The sequence below is a fragment of the Branchiostoma lanceolatum genome, chromosome 2 (assembly GCF_035083965.1).
Source record: "Branchiostoma lanceolatum isolate klBraLanc5 chromosome 2, klBraLanc5.hap2, whole genome shotgun sequence".
Lineage (NCBI taxonomy): Eukaryota > Metazoa > Chordata > Leptocardii > Amphioxiformes > Branchiostomatidae > Branchiostoma > Branchiostoma lanceolatum.
Window position 1 is genome coordinate 21,455,183 of NC_089723.1, and position 25,672 is coordinate 21,480,854.

General features: G+C 40.5%; 2 protein-coding genes across 7 annotated transcripts in view; both read right to left on the bottom strand.

Annotated features, from left to right (window-relative positions):
• LOC136427896 (kelch repeat and BTB domain-containing protein 8-like) overlaps window positions 1-25,337 on the bottom strand; it is a 40,811-nt gene extending 15,474 nt beyond the window's left edge. The window contains exons 1-5 of one of the 4 annotated variants that reach the window (XM_066417117.1): window positions 25,107-25,335; window positions 24,006-24,219; window positions 22,714-22,853; window positions 21,684-22,261; window positions 20,916-21,047 (exon numbers count right to left, since the gene is read on the bottom strand). In XM_066417117.1, the coding sequence (XP_066273214.1) occupies window positions 21,727-22,261; window positions 22,714-22,853; window positions 24,006-24,219; window positions 25,107-25,294 (1,077 nt within the window). In that variant the 5' untranslated portion in view covers window positions 25,295-25,335 and the 3' untranslated portion in view covers window positions 20,916-21,047; window positions 21,684-21,726. Of the gene's footprint in view, window positions 1-20,915; window positions 21,048-21,683; window positions 22,262-22,713; window positions 22,854-24,005; window positions 24,220-25,106 lie in introns of those variants that run through there. The other 3 variants (XM_066417114.1, XM_066417116.1, XM_066417113.1) reach the window with 3 other exon arrangements.
• LOC136427894 (kelch repeat and BTB domain-containing protein 8-like) lies at window positions 408-17,706 on the bottom strand. Of its 3 annotated transcripts, none has more exons than XM_066417111.1 (8): window positions 17,506-17,706; window positions 15,811-16,024; window positions 15,428-15,552; window positions 14,928-15,020; window positions 4,454-4,667; window positions 3,019-3,158; window positions 2,308-2,877; window positions 408-1,628 (listed from the first exon to the last, which is right to left on the bottom strand). In XM_066417111.1, the coding sequence occupies exons 1-8, from the start codon at window positions 17,610-17,612 to the stop codon at window positions 875-877; spliced, it is 2,217 nt and encodes a 738-aa protein (XP_066273208.1). In that variant the 5' UTR covers window positions 17,613-17,706; the 3' UTR covers window positions 408-874. The 3 variants fall into 3 exon arrangements, with proteins under 3 accessions (XP_066273208.1, XP_066273207.1, XP_066273209.1); XM_066417110.1 differs by lacking the exons at window positions 408-1,628; window positions 2,308-2,877; window positions 3,019-3,158; window positions 4,454-4,667 and adding exons at window positions 8,507-10,122; window positions 11,386-11,973; window positions 13,376-13,515; window positions 13,808-14,021 and having other exon boundaries at window positions 17,506-17,705; XM_066417112.1 differs by lacking the exons at window positions 408-1,628; window positions 2,308-2,877; window positions 3,019-3,158; ... (1 more) ...; window positions 14,928-15,020; window positions 15,428-15,552 and adding exons at window positions 8,507-10,122; window positions 11,386-11,973; window positions 13,376-13,515 and having other exon boundaries at window positions 17,506-17,704.
• Window positions 25,338-25,672: the final 335 nt, after the last annotated feature.

The window sequence follows — 25,672 nt, forward strand, 5'->3', positions numbered from 1 at the left end:
CCTCCAGAACAACGTCTGTCAGCTCTGCCCGCTCCCTCATATTGTTCAGTTCACGAAGAACCTCAATGCCATGTTTAAAGTTTGTTGCGTTCATAATCAACGATGTTTTAGGAGCCTAGGTGAAAGAGGCAAAGGCGCGCGATCTGTACTGGACGTGGCAGAGAAGCGACCTCACCGGCTGTCAACTTTGACCTATGAACTCTATCCATACCTCATTACCCATATATCCTACGATGTATGTCGTTGATGCGACGCATACATATGATTGATGTCGAAAGAAAATTTTCCCAAACCTTTAGCCTTGATACTTATCCTAATTGACATGCATTAAATGCTTGACGTTTGAATCTATAGGTTCTACAAATTAGATAATTTATTCACTACCAAAGAGACACCGGACTAGGTCATTATAAGATTGGCAATGGTCTTTAATCTAAAAGAATGTTACACATTTGCTTTAATAAAAATAGCAAAATACAAATAGTACATTTAGCAATAAAGTTAGTGGAATCTTTTACAAGCTTACTCATTTGTTATTTGATGGTAAACCCTAGTGTGACATCTTAAATGTGAAAGGTTATTTCAAATATAAGGTACATTAAAGATTTTACAATAACTTTCTAATAAATGCTAATTCACCTTTCGCTTTTTCAGCTATTGGAATGATTTGTCCTAATTCGTACTGCTACTGTATTGTAATCTACTTTATTATTGTATTATAACAGTAACCTAGCTACAGTAAAGTGAACTTAATATATTTGCACTGGTTACTCAAACAGTTGAAGAATCATCGTTTAAAACACTGTCTCAGATGTCTTCATCATTACTTCCACACCCTGTCTTCATCAAAATTGTGAGCATCACTGAAACGGTCTTAGTCTGAGTGGTCATCACGGTCACTGTTGTCTGAGACTTCACTTTCGGATGACTCTGAGAAACTCAAGTCGCTCTGCTCTCCATTGTCTACACGTAGCTCCAGCTTCTTACATGCTTTTGAACCCCCAAGGCACATTGGGTTCATCCTTGCTGCCAGACAATCTACCCTACTTCCGGATCCCAACCACTGTGCCAAGCGGGGACCCAACCTTCCCTTGTCTTCTAGATACAGCCAAGAGTCTGTCTCAGGCTGGTACTGGTAAATGATAATTATTCTTGGCTTGTCCGTGTACCACCAATATTGACCATCGTTGTGTCCAGTGAGGAGGTTCATAGTCTCCCCATGTTTCATCAGGATTGCTTTGTCAAAGGAAAAAGAGCAATTTCCTGACAACTTCCACTCATCTTTTGTAGGGTTGTACACCTCTACACCACGTTTCTTGCCACAGTCTATATCTATACAGTAGATGCTTCCTCCATGCGTGACAGCCTGAGGACGCAGAGGTGGTTTAATCATGTCCGCTACCTTGTTCCATGTGTTCTCTGTGGTACTGAAGCTGTAGCAGCCTGTCCAACTTATGACGTAGATGCTGTCATCAAGAGCCACCGCACAAAGTTTTGAGGACATGGGATGAGGGGTGGGTGGTATGGACGTCCACTCATCAAGACTGGGGTCGTATCTCTCTGCAGTTTCCTTGGCATCATCACCACCAATGGCATAGATGTAACCCTTCAGATACACTAGACCACACCTGGGGAAAAAAGATACAGGAAAAGGTCACCCTACTTTCGATATATGCTAGTGATACATCTTTCCCTTTGGGAAAACGAAGAAAAACAAGATTCAGACCATAAAAGCTTTGTATTGGGGTGTACCTCAAGGTGTTTGCACGAATAGCTCACAGGGTGTATTTTTTATACGGTCCCTGGTTTTAGTCCGAGTCAAAGTCACCGAGAGCCAAAAATAGCCCGGTAGCCGCATGATATTCTACAGTACCACAACATAGCCCGTAAACTACCCGGAACATATTAACCAGAGGTCCTCTCCAGGCTTTAAACTATGTCATGCTGGTACCTAGGATTAAGAAAGGTAATTTTAAAAAGTGTCTCAATATACAGATTCTATCCTGCCATAGCCACCCATATACAGTGTCCTGCTTTTACCCAAAAAAAAGACCATGAAAGGATTTTCAGTGATTTAAACCTGTGTTTTCATTTGAGCTTTCTTACAATGGGATCTCGGCGCAGGTGCTAACATTTGCGTAACCCCTTCGACCCCCTTCATAAATTCCTTACTTAGACATCTTCCTAACTCAGAAAACCCTTTTCTTACATAACCGAAAATGACTTAAAGCCTAGAATTGTGTGGATCTTGTAGATCAAACATTCCTTAAAGCAAAAAAAGCAGAAGCTTACAAGAGAAAAACATACCTGACTCTGGGTGAAATCATGTCACACCTTGGTTCCCAGATGTTCAATGGGTGGCTGTACTTGTAGAATATCTTCTGCTTAATAGCCTCCTGACCAATCCTGCTGCTGCTGAGGCCCCCTGCCAGGTACAGCTCATCATCAGGAGTTACTGTCACAGAGAAGCTGCGAAGCTTGTCAGGCATTTTGATTGCATATAATCCACCTGTGGAAGGAGCAAAGCATGGAGCATACCTCTGGGAATCACGGTACTTGAGAAAAATCTGCATTTCAGTCTGATCCTGTCCTAGACGCGGGGTTGTGCTGTCACTGTAAACCAACTTGCTGTTTGTTGACAGGCACTTACTCTCCAGTTCCACAAGTTGGTTTGAGCTGATGAAGGAATGGCGGAAGCATCTGCAAAGGACAGGAAGGTGCTGCAAGCGTTCTTTTTGGTCAAAATCAATCCATCTTAGAGCAGCTTGTACAATGTTGTCTTCTGAGTTAGTCCTTAAATCTACCCTGTTGAGCAGTGACTGGAGCAGGGGCAGAGGCAACTGGAGAAAGGAAGGTTGTAGCACCACCCGGCAGAACCTGAGAAAATTCAATATACAAATTTGATGGGTTGATTCAAACATCTTATGAAACATACGTTGAAAATGCATTCTTAAACTAAGAAACATTCAAAATGAGAAGAATCTATGTTAAAGTGTGTGAAACAGTCATTGGACTTACCTGGATGCCATGTATTTTTCACTGATCTTCACAAGGCTACGTTCTCCCAGCATGTCAGCATACATCAAAACATCTGCACAGTTGGACACATCCAGATGGTCTCTAATGTATTCTGCAGCCTTACGTCCTACAAAAACCACCTAGGAACAACAAAATTGGTTACACTTACTGACCATTCTGCACTAATGAGTTTAATACCTCTATAAGTTATTTTCAGCATCTGTGTGTCTGTGTGTCTGATGGTCAAATAAATATCTGTGGGACAGCTGGATGGGTTGGTTTATATTTGGTGTCATGGTAGGGTGTGGCGGAAACTCGAAGTGATTAGATTTTGGGCCCCCTGGCAGCTTCCATAGGTACTGTAGCGGAACTTATCATTTCCATAACTCGTGTTTTGGACATGCTATGTTCACGATTTATGGGCAATAGATAGCTCTTGTGTTCAGATAAGTTTGAGCGGCCAGTTCAGGAATTGTAGAGGTATCTTTGCAAAAAAAGTTAAATTCCCAAGAGGATAACTCAAGAAGGGAATATCAATAAGGGATTTTCATGATGTTTGGTATGTCAGCAGTTAGATAAAGATGCAAAACATGCAAAATGTGAAGACATATGAATAATTGATAAGAGAAAAATTTAGTTTTTTTAACGTTTTTTTGTTGTTGTCCCAGACATGCTATGGTCATGACATTTGGGTGACAAATAGCTTTTGACGTCAGGACAAAGTGGGGTAGTTTAGGCCTCCCAACATCTTATTTTCGAACTGCAACTACAGGGTGTTTGTCAAAACATTCCAAAGGGTATAACTGAAGTAAGGAAAGATGGATTTACATAATTTTAGGCATGGAGGTAGCTTAGGTAATGATGTACATAATAAGATACATAGTATGCAATTTATGACGTTATTTGCATAACTAATTAGGAAATTCCATAAAGAATAGTTTTTTTACAACTGGACTTCAATAATGTAACACATGTAGTTCATGGCAGGTGGAACAGGTGACATGCAAATGTTAAGCTGATTTGCATAAATAGTACCAAATTGCCATAACCACTTAGTAATAAATGATAGTTTTATCTTTGTGATATGTGTAAGTTGGTGGATACCATCACTATGCATAAATCATGAATAAGTAATTTGCATAAAATTCACAAAAGCTCTAAACATCTCGGAGGTATGAGGTCGCTGAACTCTAGTTACACCTATCATCATGGATTGGAAGGAACAAAATGCTAATAAGGTGCTTCATAAGAGCACAGAACTTAACATTATTACCTCTGAGATGTCCCCCAAGCTTCATAGTCCAAGTTTTCCACCTAGTCTGCACGTGGGACAAAGGATCTGCGATTGACCAATGTAAGGAGCCTAAGAATGGCATCTCTTTAATGAAATTATCATGGCGGCACGTGTAGACAGATTTCGTAACAGTATCCTTACCTGTAGGAGTTTGGCTGCAGACATCACAGCCTGGACCTGGTCTGGCTCTGCCTGAAGGCAGCCGGTGTAGGCGTAGTCCAGAATGGTTGCCATGGCTACCCCACTCACACCCTGGATGTTGACCCTTTCCTGTTTGGTCTCCGCGTAGCCGCTGGTGAACATGCCATGGAAGTAGGGAATGCACGATGCCAGGACAGCGCGATGGCAGGGGAAACTGAGGAAGAAGGTTTGGTTTCAATACTACCTTCGCCTTGAATTTTGTTTTAGTCAGCGTTCGACTGTGTGTGTGTTTGTGTGTGTAATTTTTTGAACACGATAACTGGAGAATGCCTTAATGGATTGTCCTCATACTTGGTAGGTGAGTAAGCCCTCTTGAGACCACGAAATAATTATATGCTGGCCCCCCCTGGCAGCTTGCTATGGTACTGCAGTGGAACTTCCTGTTTTGCATTCTAGACATGCTATTGTTTTATATTTATAGCGGCAGATTGCTCTTGGTAGTGAGAATAACTCCTGCAAGTTTGGGCCCATAGAGCCTTTTTTGGCCGATTTTTTTTTTAAACTTTGAAAGGGAATAACTCAAGGTGTTGACAGATTGTATGGTTTTGGTACGTAGATAGCTCATCATATGACTGACATAAGCATATGCTAATTTTCATAATCAATAGAAAGTTATAGGACTCTTACACATGTGACATATGTGAATGAGAAAGACAGAAATATGGATAGATATCAGTCATGCAAATGAAGACGTAACTTTTATAATTAATGAGAAAATACTATAATTTCATAGTAGTAAATAATGGAGTTTTTTTTCAGCATTTGGAAGGTAAGTAAATGTGGACCTTTAAATCAGACATAAATCACGCAACTAAGGGTCTAACTATAAGATTCACGAGGAAATGATTCTTCACTATGACCAAGGTAATAATGTCCTTGCTAAGACCTGTTGTTATTAGGACATAAAAGATGATCAACTGAATATAGTTAAGCCAATGTGGAAATTATTCACATAGTGGATGCCAAATATTTATCATGTCACTCGAAGAGTGGCCAGACCACTTCAGTAGCAGATAACAGGACTTACTACTCGAAAAGGTAAACATCATTTAGGGATGGTATGAGGTCGTGGAACTCTTTGAGTTCTATGCTATTTTCGTGGTGGGTCCTGAGTTGTCCAATTATCTCGGGTATCGGTTAGTAGTCCTGAACAGTTAATTAAGAGCTACTAATAGCTAGCTTAAAAGAGATCGCGTAGTTCGCGACCGTTTAGCGTAGAAAAAGATGATGTTTGAACTGCCCCCCTCCCCCATAAGTTGTTTCAGCTTTACCTTCTCCCTTCCACCTCCAGAACCACGTCTGTCAGCTCAGCTCGCTTCCTCATAGTGTTCAGTTCACGAAGAACAGCACCGGGGTGATGAACGTTTGTTGTGTTCATAACTAGCAATGTTTAGGAGCCAAGATCCAAGAAGCACGTTTGCTCGATGAAGCTACCTTCCTTAGTCTTTCAACTTTGACCTATGAACTTTTCTACACCTCATTAGGCCACACCATCTTCATTTTATGGATGACATCCTCTGGAGACCCCAAAACTAATGCGCGCGGGCGAAAAAAAGAAAATCCAGCAAAAAAAAAAAAAAATGCTGCTAAACCACAGGCCTACTACATGTAGTACAAAGCTGGTACCGGTATTGCGAATTGAACCACAGAACACAGTTTATTTGTAGGAGGTACATGTAGGTTGTCTTGTTCATCATAGCAGACTCAGCGCAAGTGATTGATTTTTAATATATTGACAAGAACGACCAAAGAAGTATATTATTAGAAGGTATTTGGCTCCAAGGACTGTGGATGATATAGGACTGTGATGAGAATACTCATATACACCCATAAGGGCAGTTTCAACATACATGGTATTGAACTCCATATTAAGCATTCCATGGTTTACGTTCACAAATCTCACTGTGAGACCTCTGCCAATCCCACAACTCCTCTCCCATGTCTCTCATTGTTGCAAAAGAAACGTGTGAGAGCCACTCTGGATAGGTCGTGTTTGAAATTGTCTGGGCGATACTCGCTGGCCGCCGCGATCCTCTCGTACAACTGTGCAAACGCAAAATCCCCCTAGCCAACATCGATGGCATACCAATCCACAAATACGCCCCCAGTTTTCCGATAAGCCGGCACAATGCTAGCCTTTTGCGGCAATCTAAGTCGGCAAGTTTCGGCATTCCGTGTAGCCTTGGAGGAGGTGATTTTTTTTTTGACAACAGGCGAAAATCAATGCGCGCGCGGATGTCATCCATAAGATTAAGATGGTGTGGCCTTACCCACATGCATGATATGATGTATGTCGTTGATACGATGCAAACGTATGCATGATGATATGGAGAGAAACCAATACATTGGCAAAATCTTTTAGTTCTAACACAAAATCTGCTTGACATTGCATGGCTGATAGATTGACGTACGCACCAATCTATAGGTTCTACAAAGATGGTACTGTACATGTTCATTATTTACAGCATTGCCAACCTGACATCAGACTTAGTCATAAAGAGATCGGTAATGGTCTTTAATCTAAAAGAATGTCATAAATTTGCTTACAAATAGCAAAAGACAGTTATAACTCTAGTAATAAAGTGAGAAATAACTTAAACCTTTTATTGCTAGCCAATAATAACTCCTATGTTATTTAATGGTTAACTATTGTGTGAAAAGTTGGTCCAAATGTAGGATACATATTGTACATTCATGTCTTCAATAAAACATAAACTACGCACAAAAAGTTCGGAAACTTAACTTTGGTTGATCATATCTCCGTTGTTTTTTTACCGATTTTGATGCATTATATATCATTATAAAGCTTGTGTGATTCCTTGTTCTATGATACCAAACTTATTGTGATTGAAAACCCACGGAACAAGTACCAGGACTAATAACGTGAGTGGGTCACGGAGAAAAAGTGCCCAAAATTCCCTGTTGGTGTCATACGCGCGCTGTGACATCCTATCGGTATGGGCGCGGATGATGATTCAATATATTGTTTCCTCAGGTTCTAAGGTTATTTTTAGAGCACAGACCATACAAGGTTATTTCTAGCACACAGAACATCCAAGGTTATTTTTAGCACATCGAAGAACCAATTGTTTACACCACATAAACACCTGCGTCCTGCAACGGTATCGTCATCCACAGGTGTTTTTTTTTTATTGTTTCACAACAAACATTGGGTGTGGGGAGGCATAAACTCCAGGGGAAAGACAAGACTTGTTTCAGGAACCCTCAATGCAGAAAGATATTGTGACACAATACTTGATCCGGTGGCCATCCCTTTCCTCCATAACATGGGGCCGAATGCCTTGCTGCAAGATGATAACGCCCACCCACACCGGGCAGGGATCATCGCCGACCATCTCCAGCATGCAGGTGTAGAGAGGATGGAGTGGCCCTCTAAGAGCCCGGACCTGAACCCCATCGAACATCTATGGGAGCAGCTTGGGCGAGCTGTCCGTGCAAGACACGGTGGCTGACCTAGGACGACTGCTGGTGGAGGAATGGGACGCTATCCCACAGCATCGCATTGCGCGACTGGTGACGAGTATGAGGAGGAGGTGCCGTGCTGTAGTGACAGCGCGTGGCTGGGCCACCCGTTACTAAGACTCATTGCTAACCCGTTACTAAGACACAGATTGTTGGTTTTGATAAAGAATAAACTTAGCTTTCATGAATATGTCTTGTTTATTCTTGTTGATTTTTCACAATACTCTCGTACTGAAGTCAATATCAACAGAAGAATATGTACGGAATAGCATGTTTGACTATAGTAAGGTTATCTGGGCACTTTATTTCTTCGACCCACTCACTTTAGCAGGCCTGATGCTCGTTTCATGAACTTGCAATCACAATAAGTTTGGTACCATGGGAAAGGAAATCAAATAGGCTTTTAAATGATATGTAATATATTGAAATTGGTAAAAAAATAACGGAAATATGATCGACCAAAGTTAAGTTTCCGAACTTTTTGTGCGTAGTTTATTTCGGCCATTGGAATGTTTTGACATCATTTTTACTGATATTCTACTCTTTTCTACTCTTATCTGTTATTGTTTTTGTAACTTTAAGTCTAATGACACTAAATCTATGCAAATAACTACAACTGTAACAGGATACAGTTAACCTTTGCCCAACTGAATATTCAGTGCACCTAGGCCTCTACCCAATGTTATTAAAAAAAAGCTATAACTGAGTCATCAAGGGTTAAACAAAAACAAACAATTATATTTAAAAATGCTAAAAGGATACTGTTACAAAGAAAGAAAGATTTCTATTGAAGGCTTGCAAGCCTTTTATACTGGTTGATGCTAAATAATAATTTCTTAAAAATGGATGGTCCAACAAATGCATGAGACAATTCTCTTTCACTGGCCTCTGACTTGATCCTTACATATATAAATAAATATATACGGGGTTACCAAAAAGGAATAGCATAAATACTGTATTATCTCTGTTAAGAACAATGCTCTTTAGGGATGTGAGTAAAAAGCATGACGAACATACAAAGGTCAGTGGGTTTTCTTACACATGTATGTTAAATTAGGCCACACCATCTTAATCTTATGGATGACATCCATAAAATCAAGTTGGTGTGGCCTTAAGAACCTTTCAAACTCCTGCTACATTAACCATTGACTAGCTCGAAAACTTGGACGATGAAGCTTGGGGGACATCTTCCCCAGACTGGTGATTTATATCACAATTATCCCACCCACTTTCCATTTCAGTCCTCATAGTCCTCTTCTTCATCCTCATAGTCCTCTTCATCATCGTAGTCATCTTCGTCAGTGTAACTGTCCTCATCACTTTCCAGTAATTCATCCCAGAAATCCCCCCCATACCCGTAGTCTGAGAAATGGCCATACATTCCATCACCGTCTTCAAAACCCTCCTCTTCACTATCATCACTGTCTTCAATGTAACCAAGCCACTTCGGAACCATTCTTGCCACCAGGCAATCTTTCCTATGTGCGGATTGGAACCACCGGATCATGGGGTCGAGTTTCATGCCCGTATTTTGTGGCTTCAGCCAAGTGTCCGTCTCTGGCTGGTACTGGAAGAGATCTATTTCAGAATACCTTTTAACTGTTTGTCCGTATGCGTTGGTGACGTCACGCTTACCCTTTTTGTGTAGGGTGAGGAGGTGTAAAGACCCACCATGGGGCATCAGGATCAGATCATCTCCAGGGAAACCTGTGTCGGTGCCATTCCCGGAATGTTTCCATACATTGTCTTTAGGGTCGTACACCTGAACATAATAGGGCGAGGGGCTTTTCCTGTCGACACAGTAGATGCGCCCCTGGTATGGTGTGGCCTGTGGATATCGAGGAGGTTTGAGCATGTCTGCCGTCTTGTTCCACTTGTTCTCTGTGGTACTGAAGCTGTAGCAGCCCTTACTAGTTATGATATAGACGCTGTCATCAAGGGCCACAGCACAAAGTACAGACGACCACTCAGGGTCGGGATGGAAAGTGGGTTGTACGGGCATCGGATAGGGGATGGATGGTATGGACGTCCACTCATCATGGCTGGGGTCGTACCTCTCTGCTGTTCGATTTGTGTCGTCACCACCGATGGCATAGATGTACCCCTTCAGATGAACCAGTCCACAACTGGGAAAAGGATGTAAGGAAACACATGTAACTTTGATATCAACTAAAAAAGTGAAATCAAACATACTTATTATACATCCTAACACCATATATACATGCCTTTACATGTAATCTTTGCCCTTCTAGGGCAGACATCACTGTTATTAAGATGTGCACTGGCGGGCTCAAAATGGTAATATGTCTGAGTCCCTTCTTAAAATCCGGGAAACACGTCTTTTCCTTGAAAATCCTGGCCCAATCTAGAGACCTTTTGGATTAGACAGCACAGGTAGGATCTTAGCTCTCCCAGTTTGGTGAAAATTTGATCAGTTCAGTAGTTTAATTGGTGAGATGTGAGGCATATGTGAGATATGTGAGTTGTTGGGTCCTTCAGGCCCTGAGCAAATGTACAGGAGAAAACTGGGTCAAAGGTAGGGTTTGTTAACTACTTTAAGCTTTTCTGGGAGTCATAGCTGGCATGGTTAGCACTCTTTTTTCTTTCCGTTTTATAGAATGGACCCCTCTGACTTTCAAGTTGAGCAGAATCGTTAAGATTGAAATTTGGGTTAGTTCTTTAATGAAGCCCTGTTTTAGTGTATTTCAACATGCTATGGGAAGCAGTAACTGTAATAATGTCTGCCCTGTACAGCCCGCTTCCAAATTGAGACCCCCTTCTGGCTCCTTATAGCTGTATCAGATTTGGTGAAATCATGTAAAATTTACTTGTAGATGATATTGTTGCAATATCATCTTCATGTAAATTTTGTCATACGATGACCAAATTTGGTGCATAGTTTAACCTACTACTGGGCAAAAAAGTATGATATTTTGTGATATTTGCACAGCAATAAGTATGGGTACAGTGTATACGAAGCTGTCAGAATAGCCGGGATAGCTTGAATTACTGCAAATTGGTATAGATTCATTGAATATAATAAATTAAGTGATGATGTAGTGTTATCCTATACATATCAATCAACACCTGTCAATCAAAATGTGCAATGCTGTGGGACATCCCTCCCCATCCAGCACACAGCAACATTTTTGTCATATTGTCTTAAAATGAAAGTATTTGCAATTTGGAAATATATAATTTTTATATGCTGGACAAAATGACAGAAGAAGTAACTGATCAAACAAAGAGATGATTTTCCTTCTGCTATATAGAGGGAAATATGTGCTCAGTATAAAGGTTAGAAAATTGAGGGCATTGACAACCTGTGAAAACTTCAGTATTGGTTCAAAGTCCTGACAAAGCAATGGGTTGTATAAGATTGTGCCTACCTTACTCGAGGTGAAGTCAAGTCGCATCTGGATTCCCAGACATTCTTCCGATGATTGAATTGAAAAAAGGCTGTCTGTTTGTCCTTCACTCCATTGATTACCCTCAAAATATGCCCTGCCAAATACAGGTCATTAGTAGGAGTCACTGCCATTGAGAAGGGACCAAGTTTGTCAGGCATATTCATTGCATACAATTTGCCTTTCACTGGGTCGTAGCAAACTTCATTTCTCTCATAACTAGTGTTGAAAAAGTTGAAAAAGTTGTCTCCTACGATAATGGTCATTTCACTTTGCATCTGTCCCAGACGCTGAGTTTTGCTGTCACTGTAAACCAACTTGAATTCTTTTGACATGCACTTACTCTGCAGTTCCACACACTGTTTGAAACTGATTAAGGAATGGCGGAAGGACCTGCAGAGAGCAGGAAGGTGCTGTAAGCGCTTTTCTTGGTTGAATTCAATCCATCTTAAAGCAGCTTGCACAACGACGTCTTCAGAGTCGACCATTAGATCATCCCTGTTGAGCAAGGACTGGAGCAGGGGAAGAGACAGCTGGAGAAAGGAGGGTTGTAGCGCCACCTGGTTGAACCTGTAGAAATTACATGGGCGATGAGCTAACTTACATGCATTTTATAATCTATATGATACAGGACCACAGGAGGAATAGCAGATATGTCAAGCTATATATCAACATTTGAAAGTGCTATCATGAAAATTCCTATTTATGGCTACTTCATGTATTCTTCGAATTCTTGTTTCACACAAGATAAAATCACAAAGCATAATTACTGCATGGAACTGTACATGGAAAGTCCTGGGGTAGGACAAAAACCAATTAAGTCTAAACAAGGTCTTCCCATGTCTAGTTTGATATCATAATCACCAAAATAATAGCTCAGGTTTCATGCCAAAAAAATATATAATGCCATGTTATAAAGCCTGGATCAGATTTATTCCGGATCATACCTTAATTCTCAAAACAACATAGAAAGAGCTGCTTCTCTTAACCCTCAAACACCCGAACCTATTTTTGCGACTAAAATAACTGAGGGGGGTCAAAAATGACCCCAAAATGTTTTGTTCAGTAATATCTCCCTTTTCACATTTTTCGATAATTGTTATCCATACATTGCTTCATCAATGTAAGAGGAATGTTTTGGCATCTTTAGATATGAATAATCCCGTTCATTATCATAATTTACGCAAAAAGATCAGAAGGACCACTTCTTGAACTATTCCTATTTAGACCGGGAGGGGATTTTTGAGGCCCACGCCAAATTTCATGTTGCATCACTAATGAACGGCTTACGCGAGAGCCACCAAACTTGGTGGCTTTTCATGAAATGTCCTTAACAAAAAATTAAAATTGATAAAGTAAGTTCATCGTTTTTCGTGTTGCCATGGCAACGGGTTTTTGACAGGCATATTTTACAAAATCTGCTAATTTCAGTTCAAACAATGACGTTTTGAGGGTTTGTTGGTACGCCAAATGTATTTTCTTACATTTTTATCACATTATGTAATCCAATGTAACTTTTATGATTCAACATTGATATTTTATGCTGATTTGATGACGTCATCCGTCAAAATCCAAGATGGCGGATAGAATCCCATAAAATTGCGTCATAATGACGTCACATTACGTCATTATGACCTGAAATTTGTTATGGTACTACTAATTCACATGTGCATCATCCTCTGAAAATTTGGTGGTCATACAATACGTACATGTAGTTCAGGAGTTACAGAGGGCAGGTCTCAAAAACAGCACATTATTTTTGCTGGGGTCAAAAATGACCCCAGCGGACTCTACACAGACTTTCCTATATAACGTCAACAGTATTGTGCCCATCTCCCTAAAAAATTATGAGAGGTTAGAAAAGATGTCTACTGACAAATTCACGGAAGGAATTTTTTTTCAGATCAAACATGTTCAAATAGCACGTCAAAATCCGCGCCTGGGGTCAAAAATGACCCCACTCGGGTGTTACCTGGAGGAAAGGAATTTCACACTTGTCTCTTGCAGGCCGAGGTCTCCCAGCATGTCAGCATACATCAACACATATGCACAGTTGGACACGTCCAGATGGTCCTTCAAGTATTCTGCTGCCTTACAGCATACAAATTCAACCTGGAATGCCACAAAAAACAAGATCTACTTGTGTGAGGGTTGAGGGAATTCAAAAATAAGGAAGTGGCAAACACATCTTTAGACAAGCAACAGAGATACATGTGTATGATCATGGGAAATTTTTGAACCCTTTTTAGGCTAGGGGGACAATTCCACAGCCCTTTTCATAAGGAACAGTATACCATTGCAAATCATGATAATAAACACATTTTTGAATGACAAAATATTATATCTAAACAATGTGATCAAACTTTTTTATATAATGGATGTGAATCCATATTAATAGCTTCACCTGTAGTAGTCTGGCTGCAGACATCACAGCCTGGACCTGGTCTGGCTCCGTCTGAAGGCAGCCGGTGTAGGCGTAGTCCAGAATGGTTGCCATGGCTACCTCACTGACATCCTGGATGCTGATCCTTTCCTGTTTGACCTCCGCGTAGCTGCTGGTGAACATGCCACGGAAGTAGGGACTGCAGGAGGCCAGGACGACGCGATGGCAGGGAAAACTGAAAAAATATACATTGTAGTACTTTTATAGGATTATTATATCTGGTAGTTAGGTCATGTCTGATATCATTTTGCATCATGATTTTAATGGGGCATGATTACATTCAATGTTAACATGTCCACTGAGGCAAAGTTATATAGTTCTTTCTTTTTGAGGCTACCAACTTCAACTTACTGAAGATTCTGTAAGCTGTACACCGAATACTGTATAAGGTTTGATCTTTTCATTCCGGAAAGGACTCTTTCTCTTTTCAATAAGTTTGAAGTGCTGTTTAATTAACATGCTTGAGGTGTGACTTTTTTTAAACATGGGACCTCCATTGAACGTTTTATCTGAGGGTGGTGCCTAACGGAAGCTAGGTACTTATTTCTGCCTGTGTTATGGGAGCAAAGTTGCATAAGGTGCCTTTCCAAAGGGCACAAGATCAGTAACATGCCAGGATTTGAAACCTGGACCTCTGTGCCAAACATTGCTGCTATGTCACATGACCCAATATAGCTCGTACTTGTCTATAGTGGTACATGTATAACATTCACAAATATTTAGTACAATACTATCTTGCATATTCTAGGGAAACAAACTCCGACAGGAAAGTGGCACCAAAATGTGTACTCAACAGTCTCAACTGGAACCCCACAGTTCCTATAGCTACTACCTGGCTTTAGCCTGGATGCCAGACTGTTTTAATGGCCTGCACAGGCCAGCTCCATGCCTCCAGGACATGTCCTACATGCACCCAAAGACATTTTACCACATTCTCAGATGAGTTAAACCCACTAGGGGGCATACTGTATGACCCTACAGCCAAGGAGCTGCCCTGGAAACAGTCTGGCATCCTCCACTACTCCTAGTATTATTCCACTGCCAACTCCGCCCCCCTCCTCTATCGTTCTGTACAGTTTACCTTTTCCCTTCCACCTCCAGAACCATGTCAGTCAGCTTCTCCCTCTCCCGCAATGTGTTCAGTCCACTCAGAACCTCCTTAGGGTATTCTTCCCTGCACATAGGACCACAGGAAGAATAGCTAGCAGAAATGTCACGCTAAATATCAACATTTGAAAAGACCATTGGTATCCTGGGTGCCCTCTGATTTATTCTGGGGTTCCTACACTCGCTACCCTGAAAGTAGGCTACCCTGAAAGTAGGATAGCAAGTGTAGGAGCCCCAGTAGTAATCAGATGGCACCTAGGTTAACCAGTCAGGTCTATACAAGGTCTTCCCCTGTCTAGATGGATATTATTAAAATAATAGATTCATGCCAATATAGAATTGTTGGGAAACCATGTTGAAAGGCCTGGATCAATCTAATTTATTCTGGATCATACCTTAATTCTCAAAACAACATAGAAAGAGCTGCTTCTCATGTTAATATGTATGAGTACTGTAAGCTGCTGTTGAACGTACCTGGATGCAATGAAATACCCACTTGTCTCTTGAAGGCCGAGGTCTCCAAGCATGTCAGCTGCACAGTTGGACACGTCCAGATGGGCCTTCATGTATTCTGCTGCCTTACAGCATACAAATTCAATCTGGAATGCCACAAAAAAACAAGGGCAACTTATGTAGCAACAGAAGAATGATTATAGGAATTTTTGCTAGCCTTTTCAGGGGGACCAATCCACAGCCCTGGTGTTTGTTCCACGAATGAACAATCATAACAAACAGTACACCATTGTTTAGCAAGCTTTCAAATATTATATACAAACAATATGACCAAACTTAAAGGTTCCTAACTTTTCAAAATGATGGATGCGGAGCCATGTATACCTAGCTTTACATTTTTGTACCTGTAGCAGTCTGGCTGCAGACATCACAGCCTGGACCTGGTCTGGTTCTGTCTGAAGGCAGCCAGTGTAGGCGTAGTCCAGAATGGTTGCCATGGCTACCCCACTCACATCCTGGATGCTGATCCTTTCCTGTTTGGCCTCCACGTACCCGCTGGTGAACATGCCACAGAAGTAGGGACTGCATGATGCCAGCACGGTGCGATGGCAGGGAAAACTGGAAAAACAGAGTTTTGCTCCATATATATAGTTACTTAAGTCAAGTGGATTAGTCAATATAAGATTTGGAAACTAGTTTTGGGCAAAGTCTGGAAAACCATTAGCTCCTTAACACTTTAAAATCTCAACATCAAATCCTTGAAATTTATTCACTCTTGCAATAGTTTTATTTCATTGTCGGAGGGAAAAGGAGTTTTCTCTGTGTTTTATATGTGCAGTTGCCAATTTAAGGAGAGATATTCCTGGTGTGATAATATTGCAGTGGAGAGGTAATTAAACTACAAAAGTTTCAAGATTTATACAAATTATAGTACATGTGGGGTATCAAGTGGTCTGCCGTCAGGGCAGCAAGGTATATCTTGATCACTTCAATGCTAAATTTGATATCAGTACATTTCATGTATAAAGTCTCACTGCCTTGATTGAGGGATACAATGAGCACATTGATAATTGAAATAAGGTAACTTTTTCAACTACTATTGTTGATAATAGTGAGGTAATACATGTATCTTAAACGGTTTTCCTTCATAATTCTAATGGGGCTTGTTCACATTCGATTTTAAAGGCACCCAGAGCAATTTATGAGGCTTGACAATTGGAAATATTCTAGTTGCTGTAATCTTTATGAAATTGACATTTAATGCCACTGTTTACCACATTTGCGTGCGAATTTCTTATCAAAACTGTTCAAAAGCCGCACAAAAATAAGCTAATGGTGGTCTTTGAGTTTCACGCGCCTAGTGTAAATAGACCTATACCATAGCCCCGCCCACCTCCGTCAAAACGTAGAAATGCAAAATTAAGACATAAAAATGCAAATATTTGACCGACATGCAGTCACTCTCTCATTGGTCGAACCGCTAATTGTGATTGACATTCAGGATCAGTCTACTAGTACTAGGGCATGGATTTTCTATCAGTTCTCACCGCACAACAACAACGTATCTTTGCTGCTTTAATGTCGATATGTAATGGTATAGTGTTGTCGAAAATTGCTATGTGTAGGAGTAACTAGAAATGGGAGTTTTTTTAATCAAGTTTCAAGCCTCATAAAATGCTCTGGATGCCTTTAACACTGTGTACACAATTGAATTGTTTATAATGTATAATGATATAACATTTGCATATGGAAAACAATAATGTACGAAAAGGCTGAAGAGCGGGTCAAAGTGGAATAATAAGTTTCTACCTGGCTGTAGCCTGGTTGCCAAGGCCTTCACAGGCCGGTCAGCTCCTCGCCCAACATTCCCCTAAATAATTTATTTCACCACCTTCCCCACGAGCTAGACCCTCTAAAGGGCATGTTGGTCCTAGAACCGAGGACCTGGCATGTTAAGGCCCTGGAAATTGGTCTGGCATTCCAGGCTAACCTGGCTGAAAATTTCATTCTACTCAAGTACCCTACTATAACGAATAAACATCAAAATTATTTCGCTCCTGACTATGCCCCCCTCCCCCTTCGTTTCAGCTTACTAGTACCTTCTCCCTTCCACCTCCAGGACCACGTCTGTCAGCTCTGCCCGCTTCCTCAGTTCGTCCAATTCGCGGAGAACTTCCTTAGGGTATTCCTCATTTGTTACGTTCATGTTTAGCAACTGCTTGCCGAGCTAATACTAAGGAAAGAAACGCACTTGTACGTACGCGTGTCACTGTGTAGCTCGAAGTTTCCCTCCAATTTTGACCTTTGGCCTATCCTAATACCTGATTATCCACGTAGTTGGACTCGTACGTATTGTGGTATTACCATAGAGCATTCATTTGTTCACGACAGTAACGGTAAATACCTCGTAATTTATGCCCTTCAATACAAAAGTAACATAAAGCATCCTAACTAAATATGAGACGACAAAGAGAATAACATTTTTTTTTTATGTTCCTTGTTATTATTATTGAAGGACTTAAAGTCTAGATAGATGAGGTTGGATTTCTTCGAGTTATTTTAGATGAGGTTGGATTTCTTCGAATTTGTGCTTTTGCCTTTTTTTCCCCATGCTGTGACCATTTGAAGTGAAAATGTAGCTTTTGCATATATATAATGGTGGGTCAATAATCCTGGCTAATTTAGGTTACAAAAAGGCTGTTATCAAAAAGTATTTGCAAAAATAAACTAAAGCCATATACATATGCATGCAAATCAACTGTAAACAGAAAAGGGGGGTTAAATACCTAATATTGAGTTGTATACATCTCACTGATAACTTAAATGAGGTTTCGATCATTTTATTGATACAAAATGCATGACATATACAAGTATAAGTAATGTTAACAACAAAATAATCTTTTTAGAGTTAAAGTTAGAATACTTACTGTGATTCTTGATATGTTATTGGTAACTTGATATTATCTATATTAACGGGGGGCGCCCTACCATCGCACGCGCCCTAACATCGCACGTATTTTTTACTGATCTTATTTTGCATAAGTACGCCGTGTTTGTGTCCAATGACTATGCTGATAAGGAAGGTAAATAACCCAAGTTCATGCACATAATTGTCATTTACATTCAAAACATATGTGTACATATTCATTTCTTGTTTTGTCGAAAAGTAGTATTTTGACAATAATGATGGTAGCGCTAAGTAGAGGGTCACTGCGTAGCTGGACGGCCCGGCACCTCAATATACGACCTGTGCCAAGCAGATACATAAGTCACACAGCTATCATACGCATAAGAAAAATAACTTCATAAAACACTAAAAATTTGGGTCTTTAAGTGTTTGTTGAGAAGAAAACCGACCAAAGAAAAACAACGTAAACATAGCTGTCGTCTGACGACGTTGTTTTCCCGCCATTTTTTTTTGCCGCGATGGTGGCGGAACGATTCAACGCACAGTTTTGTTACGCTCTAACATGTGATTGGTACCGTCTATGAAAAGGAAACTGAATACAGAGATGGCGAATATATTTCCCAATAAGTAGACGGGAGTATTGTTGATGTAAGCGGTGTCGTTTTTTCGTAATGATTTCGTAAGTCGGGCCGCATTCAATACGTACGTCGGGCCGCGTAGTAGCCTATTTCCCGTGGAAACATGAGCTGGGATGCGCTAGATATAGCCCTTCTCACATGACGTGAGAAGTGGACACAGTCAAAATTTTCCGGTCAAAAGAAAGCTAGAATATATCAGACTTCAATCCTTATTTACATTTCCCTAACTTCATCACCAACTTCCGAAGAGAGCAAAATTACCAAAGCGTAATAAGTTAGGCACACTATCTGGCGTAGCACTAAATCAGAAGGTACATTCGTGAAAATGTCTCACAGCGTCTTCCGCATGTAACGCGGAGCATGAAGGGCCCATGAACAGTATGAATACATTTCTTGTCCAAGTATGGTCTTTAGATGAATGTGTTAAAAATTCATTCATTAAAACATGACCATTCTCTGGCAACCAGCAATGGAGCGCCGTGAGTTCCAGCGCGTAAAAAAACGTCCGATGTTTGGTCACCCCCCGTTAACGGTCACTAGTCAACCACTAAAATTTCATCATGCAAATATTTGAAATACTAACTTGATTCCTAAAGTCCACAACCTGGTTTTTATGATCATATCAACACCAAGGACAACAAATTCTAAAATCAACTTTCTGGTCTAGGGGAGACTAGAGCTGCTTCTACAAACATTTTCTCAGTTTGGCACTTGTTGAGTCACAGGCCTGATATCAAGGGGTAAGAGAAAAAAAATTTGCAAACATGTATGTTGTTCCAGGATGATTTTCTCCTATCCAGTTTCATGAAAAGAGCATCGATGCCTTTGTCCAAATGGAAACATGTCCCTTGAGACAAAATTATCATGATCATTTACTTTCAGGCTTCCCTGTCTTTTTTGTGTTCTGACTGCGAGCTCCAGTGATCAATGAAGTATGTTGAGCACAGAACCACCTGCCAGAAATATTACATTGTAGCAATACTAGTGGCCTAAACTAATGAAATATCGTCCTTATCTACTCCTAAAGTCCTCTCCCTGCAGCTGATCTATGCTAATGAGGTCTAAGTAACACAAAGTGTAGGTCATAGATAGGCCCAGAGTAAGATTACTAATCATAGACAATCCTGCTTGCCGTAACATAAATGGACTGTCATTTCCAAATTATTCTACGCCTAAATTCATCAACTTCAGAAATGTGATACAAGCACTGATCTATTTCGGAGCACAAAGAAATGACTGTCTTATCTCTTGTGACTTTACAAGATGTAGAAACATTGTTCACAGACTGGAACCTCAGATGAAGCCATCATCACTTCCACTATCTGCTTAATCATCCTCACTGCCACTCTCACCGGATGAGTTTCCGCCACTCGATGAATAAGAGAAATCGTCATCACTATCCTCTCCTTTATCCGAACCTTCTTCAACTTGTCTCGGGTCAACTCCCAAACATGCTGGGATCATCCTTGCGACAAGGCAATCTGTCCTAATGCCATATTCCAACCACTGCTTCAAGGGGGCGACCGTTATGTCTGCACTTTCTGGCTTCAGCCAGGAATCTGTCTCTGGCTGGTATTGATAGAGGTCCATTCTATATGGCAATGCAACATGGGTGCTGAGGTCATTGGGGTCATATTTGCTGTCAAAGGTGACAAGATACAAGGACCTCCCATAAGGCATGAGGACTGCACCCATACAGGAAAAACAAATGCCATTCCCGGAAAGTTTCCACATATCGTTTTTTGGGTTGTACATCTCTACATAAGTCGGGCCCACCTCAATGTACTGGTTCATCCTCTCCACACAGTAGATGCATCCCTGGTAAATGACAGTCTGAACATCAACTGGAGGTTTAGTCATGTCTGCTTTCTTACTCCAAGTGTTGTCTGTGGGACTGAAGCAGTAGAAGCCTTCTTTACTTATGATGTAGATGCTGCCATCAAGAGTCACAGTGCAAAACGGCCAAGGGACGATGTGAGGGACAGGTGGTATGGAGGTCCACTCATCACGGTTGGGGTCGTACCTCTCTGCTGCTACCTTAGTGTCATCACCACCGATGGCATAGATGTACCCCTTCAGATACACCAGACCACACCTAGAGAAGACAGATACAAGAAAAGATTACCCAGTACCAACACACCTACACATTTTTTATTTCATTTTGTCCAACCTACAGTTGTGTCTCCTCCACCACATGATTGGTAAGATATAAGTGTTCAATTCCAGTCAGGGACAGGAGAACATTGTGTATGCTACATCAAATGGAAAAAAGCAAACACAGACTTAAACCTACAGAAATTTTAATGCAAATTATGTCTTTATTTGTATTAATGTTTTTCAGAAATTCAATCCAATACCACTGTCAAATTTGTCAAGGCTAAATGGTTAATTGAGATTAGATAAACTATATCTTTGTGGTAATTGCAAACCACTGATAACTGAGCTAGATAACATCTGACTGCATTGTGCTTTTTAATGTACTTACTACAAAATCAGAATGTTGTATGAAACCAAGGAGGTTCTATAATTGAACTAAGGATGTTAAGAAAGTTCTATAACCTCCTTGTCCTACCCTTCTTGCTCTGTCCTCCTTGAAATAAAGCAACCATGGCTAGGAAGAATGGGAATGGATGGAAGGTACATAGTGGCCACTAATAACAAGGAAGTGGCCTTTTGGCCTGTCATTAAAAAAAAAAAGACAGCTTGTGCAAAAACTACACAATGCACTTACCCCTTTCGAGATTTAATCATGTCACACCTGGATTCCCAGGTGTTCAGCAGGTGATTGTACTGGAGAAAATCATACTGCCTCTTGTGTACATCATCAGTATTAATTTTATGACTGCTAACATGTACAGCTCATCCTCCGAAGTCACCGCAATGTCAAAGGTTGCCAATTTGTCAGGCATATTCGTTGTGTAAAACTTCCCAGTTGATGGGTCATAGCAAGGAGCAAACCACACACATCCTACGTCAACAATCTGCTCTCTTATCAAAATGTGCATTTCAGTTCGTGTCTGTCCCAGCCGCTGGGTTGTGCTGTCACTATAAGCCAACTTGCAGTCTGTTGACGGGCACTTTCTCTCGAGTTCCGCAAGATATTTCGAGCTGATGAAGGAACGGCGCAAAGACCTGCAAATGGCAGGAAGATGCTGCATGCGTTCTTCATGATTGAATGTGATCCATCTCAAAACAACTTGCACAATGTCGTCTTCTGAGTTGGCCAGTAGATCATCCCTGTTGAGCAGTGACTGGAGCAGGGGAAGAGACAACTGGAGAAAGGAGGGTTGTAGTGCCACCTGGTTGAACCTGGAGAAATCACATTTTCAATGAGTTGACTACAGCCTCTTAGAACACTGGAGTGCATCATTTTCAAATCAGATACTTGCTGTTGTTCTTGCTATATGTGATAGCCAACATATTTTACCTGGCATTCAGAAATGTTTTTGATAATCCTCATTTATGAGGTTTTCAAAAAATTATTTAGACTACATTTCGTATCAGTTTTTCAACATGTCAACCCGAAGAACAGACTGTAAGATTTAAACCACTCACACATTGAAGAAGCCCCTACTCTTTTCAATAAGTGTGACAGGTTCGTAACCTTGTAATGAGCACTCTTAAGTCGCCGTTTGGCAGTCAATTCCCTATTTGTTACAGGGTTAGGCAGCATAAAGAAGGTTAAACATGCTCAAGTTGAATGAGTTAATTATTAATGTGTGGTCAAATTGCCGTTGGGTAACCATTTGACTTATGATTACCTGGATGCAATGTGCCTCTCACTTGCTGCCCGTAGTCCAAGGTTTCCCAGCATGTCAGCATAAATGAACACATCTGCACAGTTGAACACATCCAGATGGTCCTCCATGTATTCTGCCATGTGACGGCATACAAAATCCACCTAGATGTAACAATTTGGTTACAGGCCATTCTTATGATTTTCATTGACATTGCTACAACATCTAAATGTATGGAGAGAAACATGATGAAGAATGCTACCAGCACTTTTGAAATTGCAAAATCATGCATGGCTTTCTACATATTAACCTTCATTTACCAGCTACTTAGCTGTATCTCTATAAAAGACTAAAAACATGACCACATGTACACTTCTTCATTTACAGGGATCGAATTCATCGAAATATTTCTTGGGGTTACTTGCAAAATTTACTTGTAATCTGAAAAATTAATCTGCAATTATATAGTCGGTATGTACATTGTAACTGCTTTTGCTTTACATACATACTCAGCCTGACATAGCAACTTTTATAGCATTATTACAAGACTATTAACAATTTACATGTAATTTAGAAAATATTCAGTAGTAAACACAAAAGCTCAGCAGAAAACACAAAAAAAGTATTGTATTACAACATGCACAACTTTTAAAAAAGATTGAAAAAACTTTTAATGTAGTAGTAACAATAACAAAATTAGTTAAGTTTTCCCCTACAAATAAACTAATGACTGAAACATGGTGCTTGAATCATTTACCAGCCTTATGACCACTGGAGGCATCATGAAAATTTCTAGAGATCAGCATATGCATGTCATTTACATGTATGTACGTTGGCCATTTTGATTTTCTGACGGCATTTGTTTTCGTCCTTTTCCAGCGCAAATTTCAGCAAAAAATTCTCAATCTATGATTTTAGATGGTTTAGAACAAAAAAGCATTGATTTCTGTGTTTCAATCGAAAATTTGCCGTATTGTATGGGATGATTGTGTGTCAGTGTGTAACGAGAGCAGCTTGCTCCCAGGCATAAACTTTTTCAACTTGCAAAATTGCAGGTTCATATCATTTTTACTTGCAAATCTTGAAAATCACTTGCAGATTGCAAGTTGCTTCATAGTATTTCGAACCCTGATTTACATTATTTGGTTGCCAAGTTGCAACCAGTAGAGAAACCATCAATCTCAATCTTAATTCTTATTCTTTTTTTGTTAAAACAGTTTACCAGGGAAAACTTCAAAAATAGAATATACATCTGGATGTCATCATAAAATCACCTTTCTTTTGGACTGACAAAGGCTGGGAAGCTGTAGCTTTACCTGAAATAGTCCGGCTGCAGACATCACAGCCTGGACCTGGTCTGGCTCCGTCTGAAGACAGCCGGTGTAGGCGTAGTCCAAAATGGTTGCCATGGCTACCTCACTCACATCCTGGATGTGGATTCTTTCCTGTTTGGCCTCTGTGTAGCCGCTGGCAAACATGCCTTGGAAGTAGGGAATGCACGATGCCAGGACAGCGCGATGGCATGGGAAACTGGGAAAATATTTATTCTATCATTAACTTTCAGGGAGCCCGAGTCAGGAAAATAACTACCTTGATTGACCTAGATTCTCAAACAGATACATATTCATCAATGGTGGGCACACTGCATGAAACACTGAGTTTGGATTGGTTGATAACTAATGGGCTTGACACTTGTACATGCACGGAACCTATTGGTAAGCCCAGACCTGTTAATGTTTCTTCACAAAGTGCACCCTAGCCTGGCGCTTTGCAAGAAAGTGGGGTGTCAAGCGATCTGGGCAGCAAGGTCTTTTAGGTGAAAATAGAGTCGCCTTCGCCATGGCGACTCTGGGATGGTGTATTTGCCTGTATACGACATACTAGTACATATACTAGCTAGTAGAAGCCCTCTATTATAGAATATACAAGCAAATACACCCTCCCAGAGTCACCACTGCTACCTTCTTGATAATGGCTAACATTAGATTGTAACAGGTTTGTCTTCTACTTTGTAACATTACATGTACTTATATTTCAAGTCGTGCATAATTGAAAAAGGTTGCTTCTTTGAAAGTTGTCTTTGATTGTTATTGTTGTTAAAATTTTGTCTGGTAAGGTAACATCTAGTTTAAGGTATGGCTTGATATTCTTATGCCAATGGGGCTTGCTACAATCTCATTCTTGTTCGTTATGACGTCCCGGTACTAGTCAGGTCGAGGGCTGTCATGGCTTCCTATTCACATGTACTTTTGACTGACTAAAGACTGACATAAGTACACCACCTCATATATTACAAAAGGCTTTAATAGTTGAATCTTCTAGGCAAACAAACACTGACTGCAAGGTGAGGTGAAGACGGTGAGGTGAGGTAAAAGAGATGAGAAACTGCCAACTTTGCCCCCCTCCCCCAACCTTACCATCTCCCTTCCACCTCCAGAACCACGTCAGTCAGCTCTGCCCGCTTCCTCAGTTTGTTCAGCCCGCGAAGAACTTCATTGGTGTGTTCATCATTTGTTACATCCATATTCATAAATATACGGGTACCAAATCTGAAGAACTTTACACTACTCACTACACTCCTCATCAGCCACACATGGATGGGCATGAATATCTGGCGGGCAAACTGTTCCTTTCAACTTTGACCTTTAACCCAGCAACATACCTGATTATCAACAGAGTGTACTGTTTGTAAGGATAAAACTTTGTTGATGTGACTTGATTGAAGACCATCTCATAACACTAATCACTTTTACGTCAAATATAACCAGTGACTCCTTGCTTAAAGTTACAAGGAAATAGAAGTACAGCATAACGTTACATGATTGTCATTGTCTAGCAGTATACACCTGAAACTTATGTATTGGGACAGATTTAAGTACACAAAGCTATCATTCATTTTCCCTTAATTGTTTTTTAAACTTTCAAAAGGCCATACAATCAAATCATAAAAATGGGGACTATATTTGATGGTACAATAACTAAA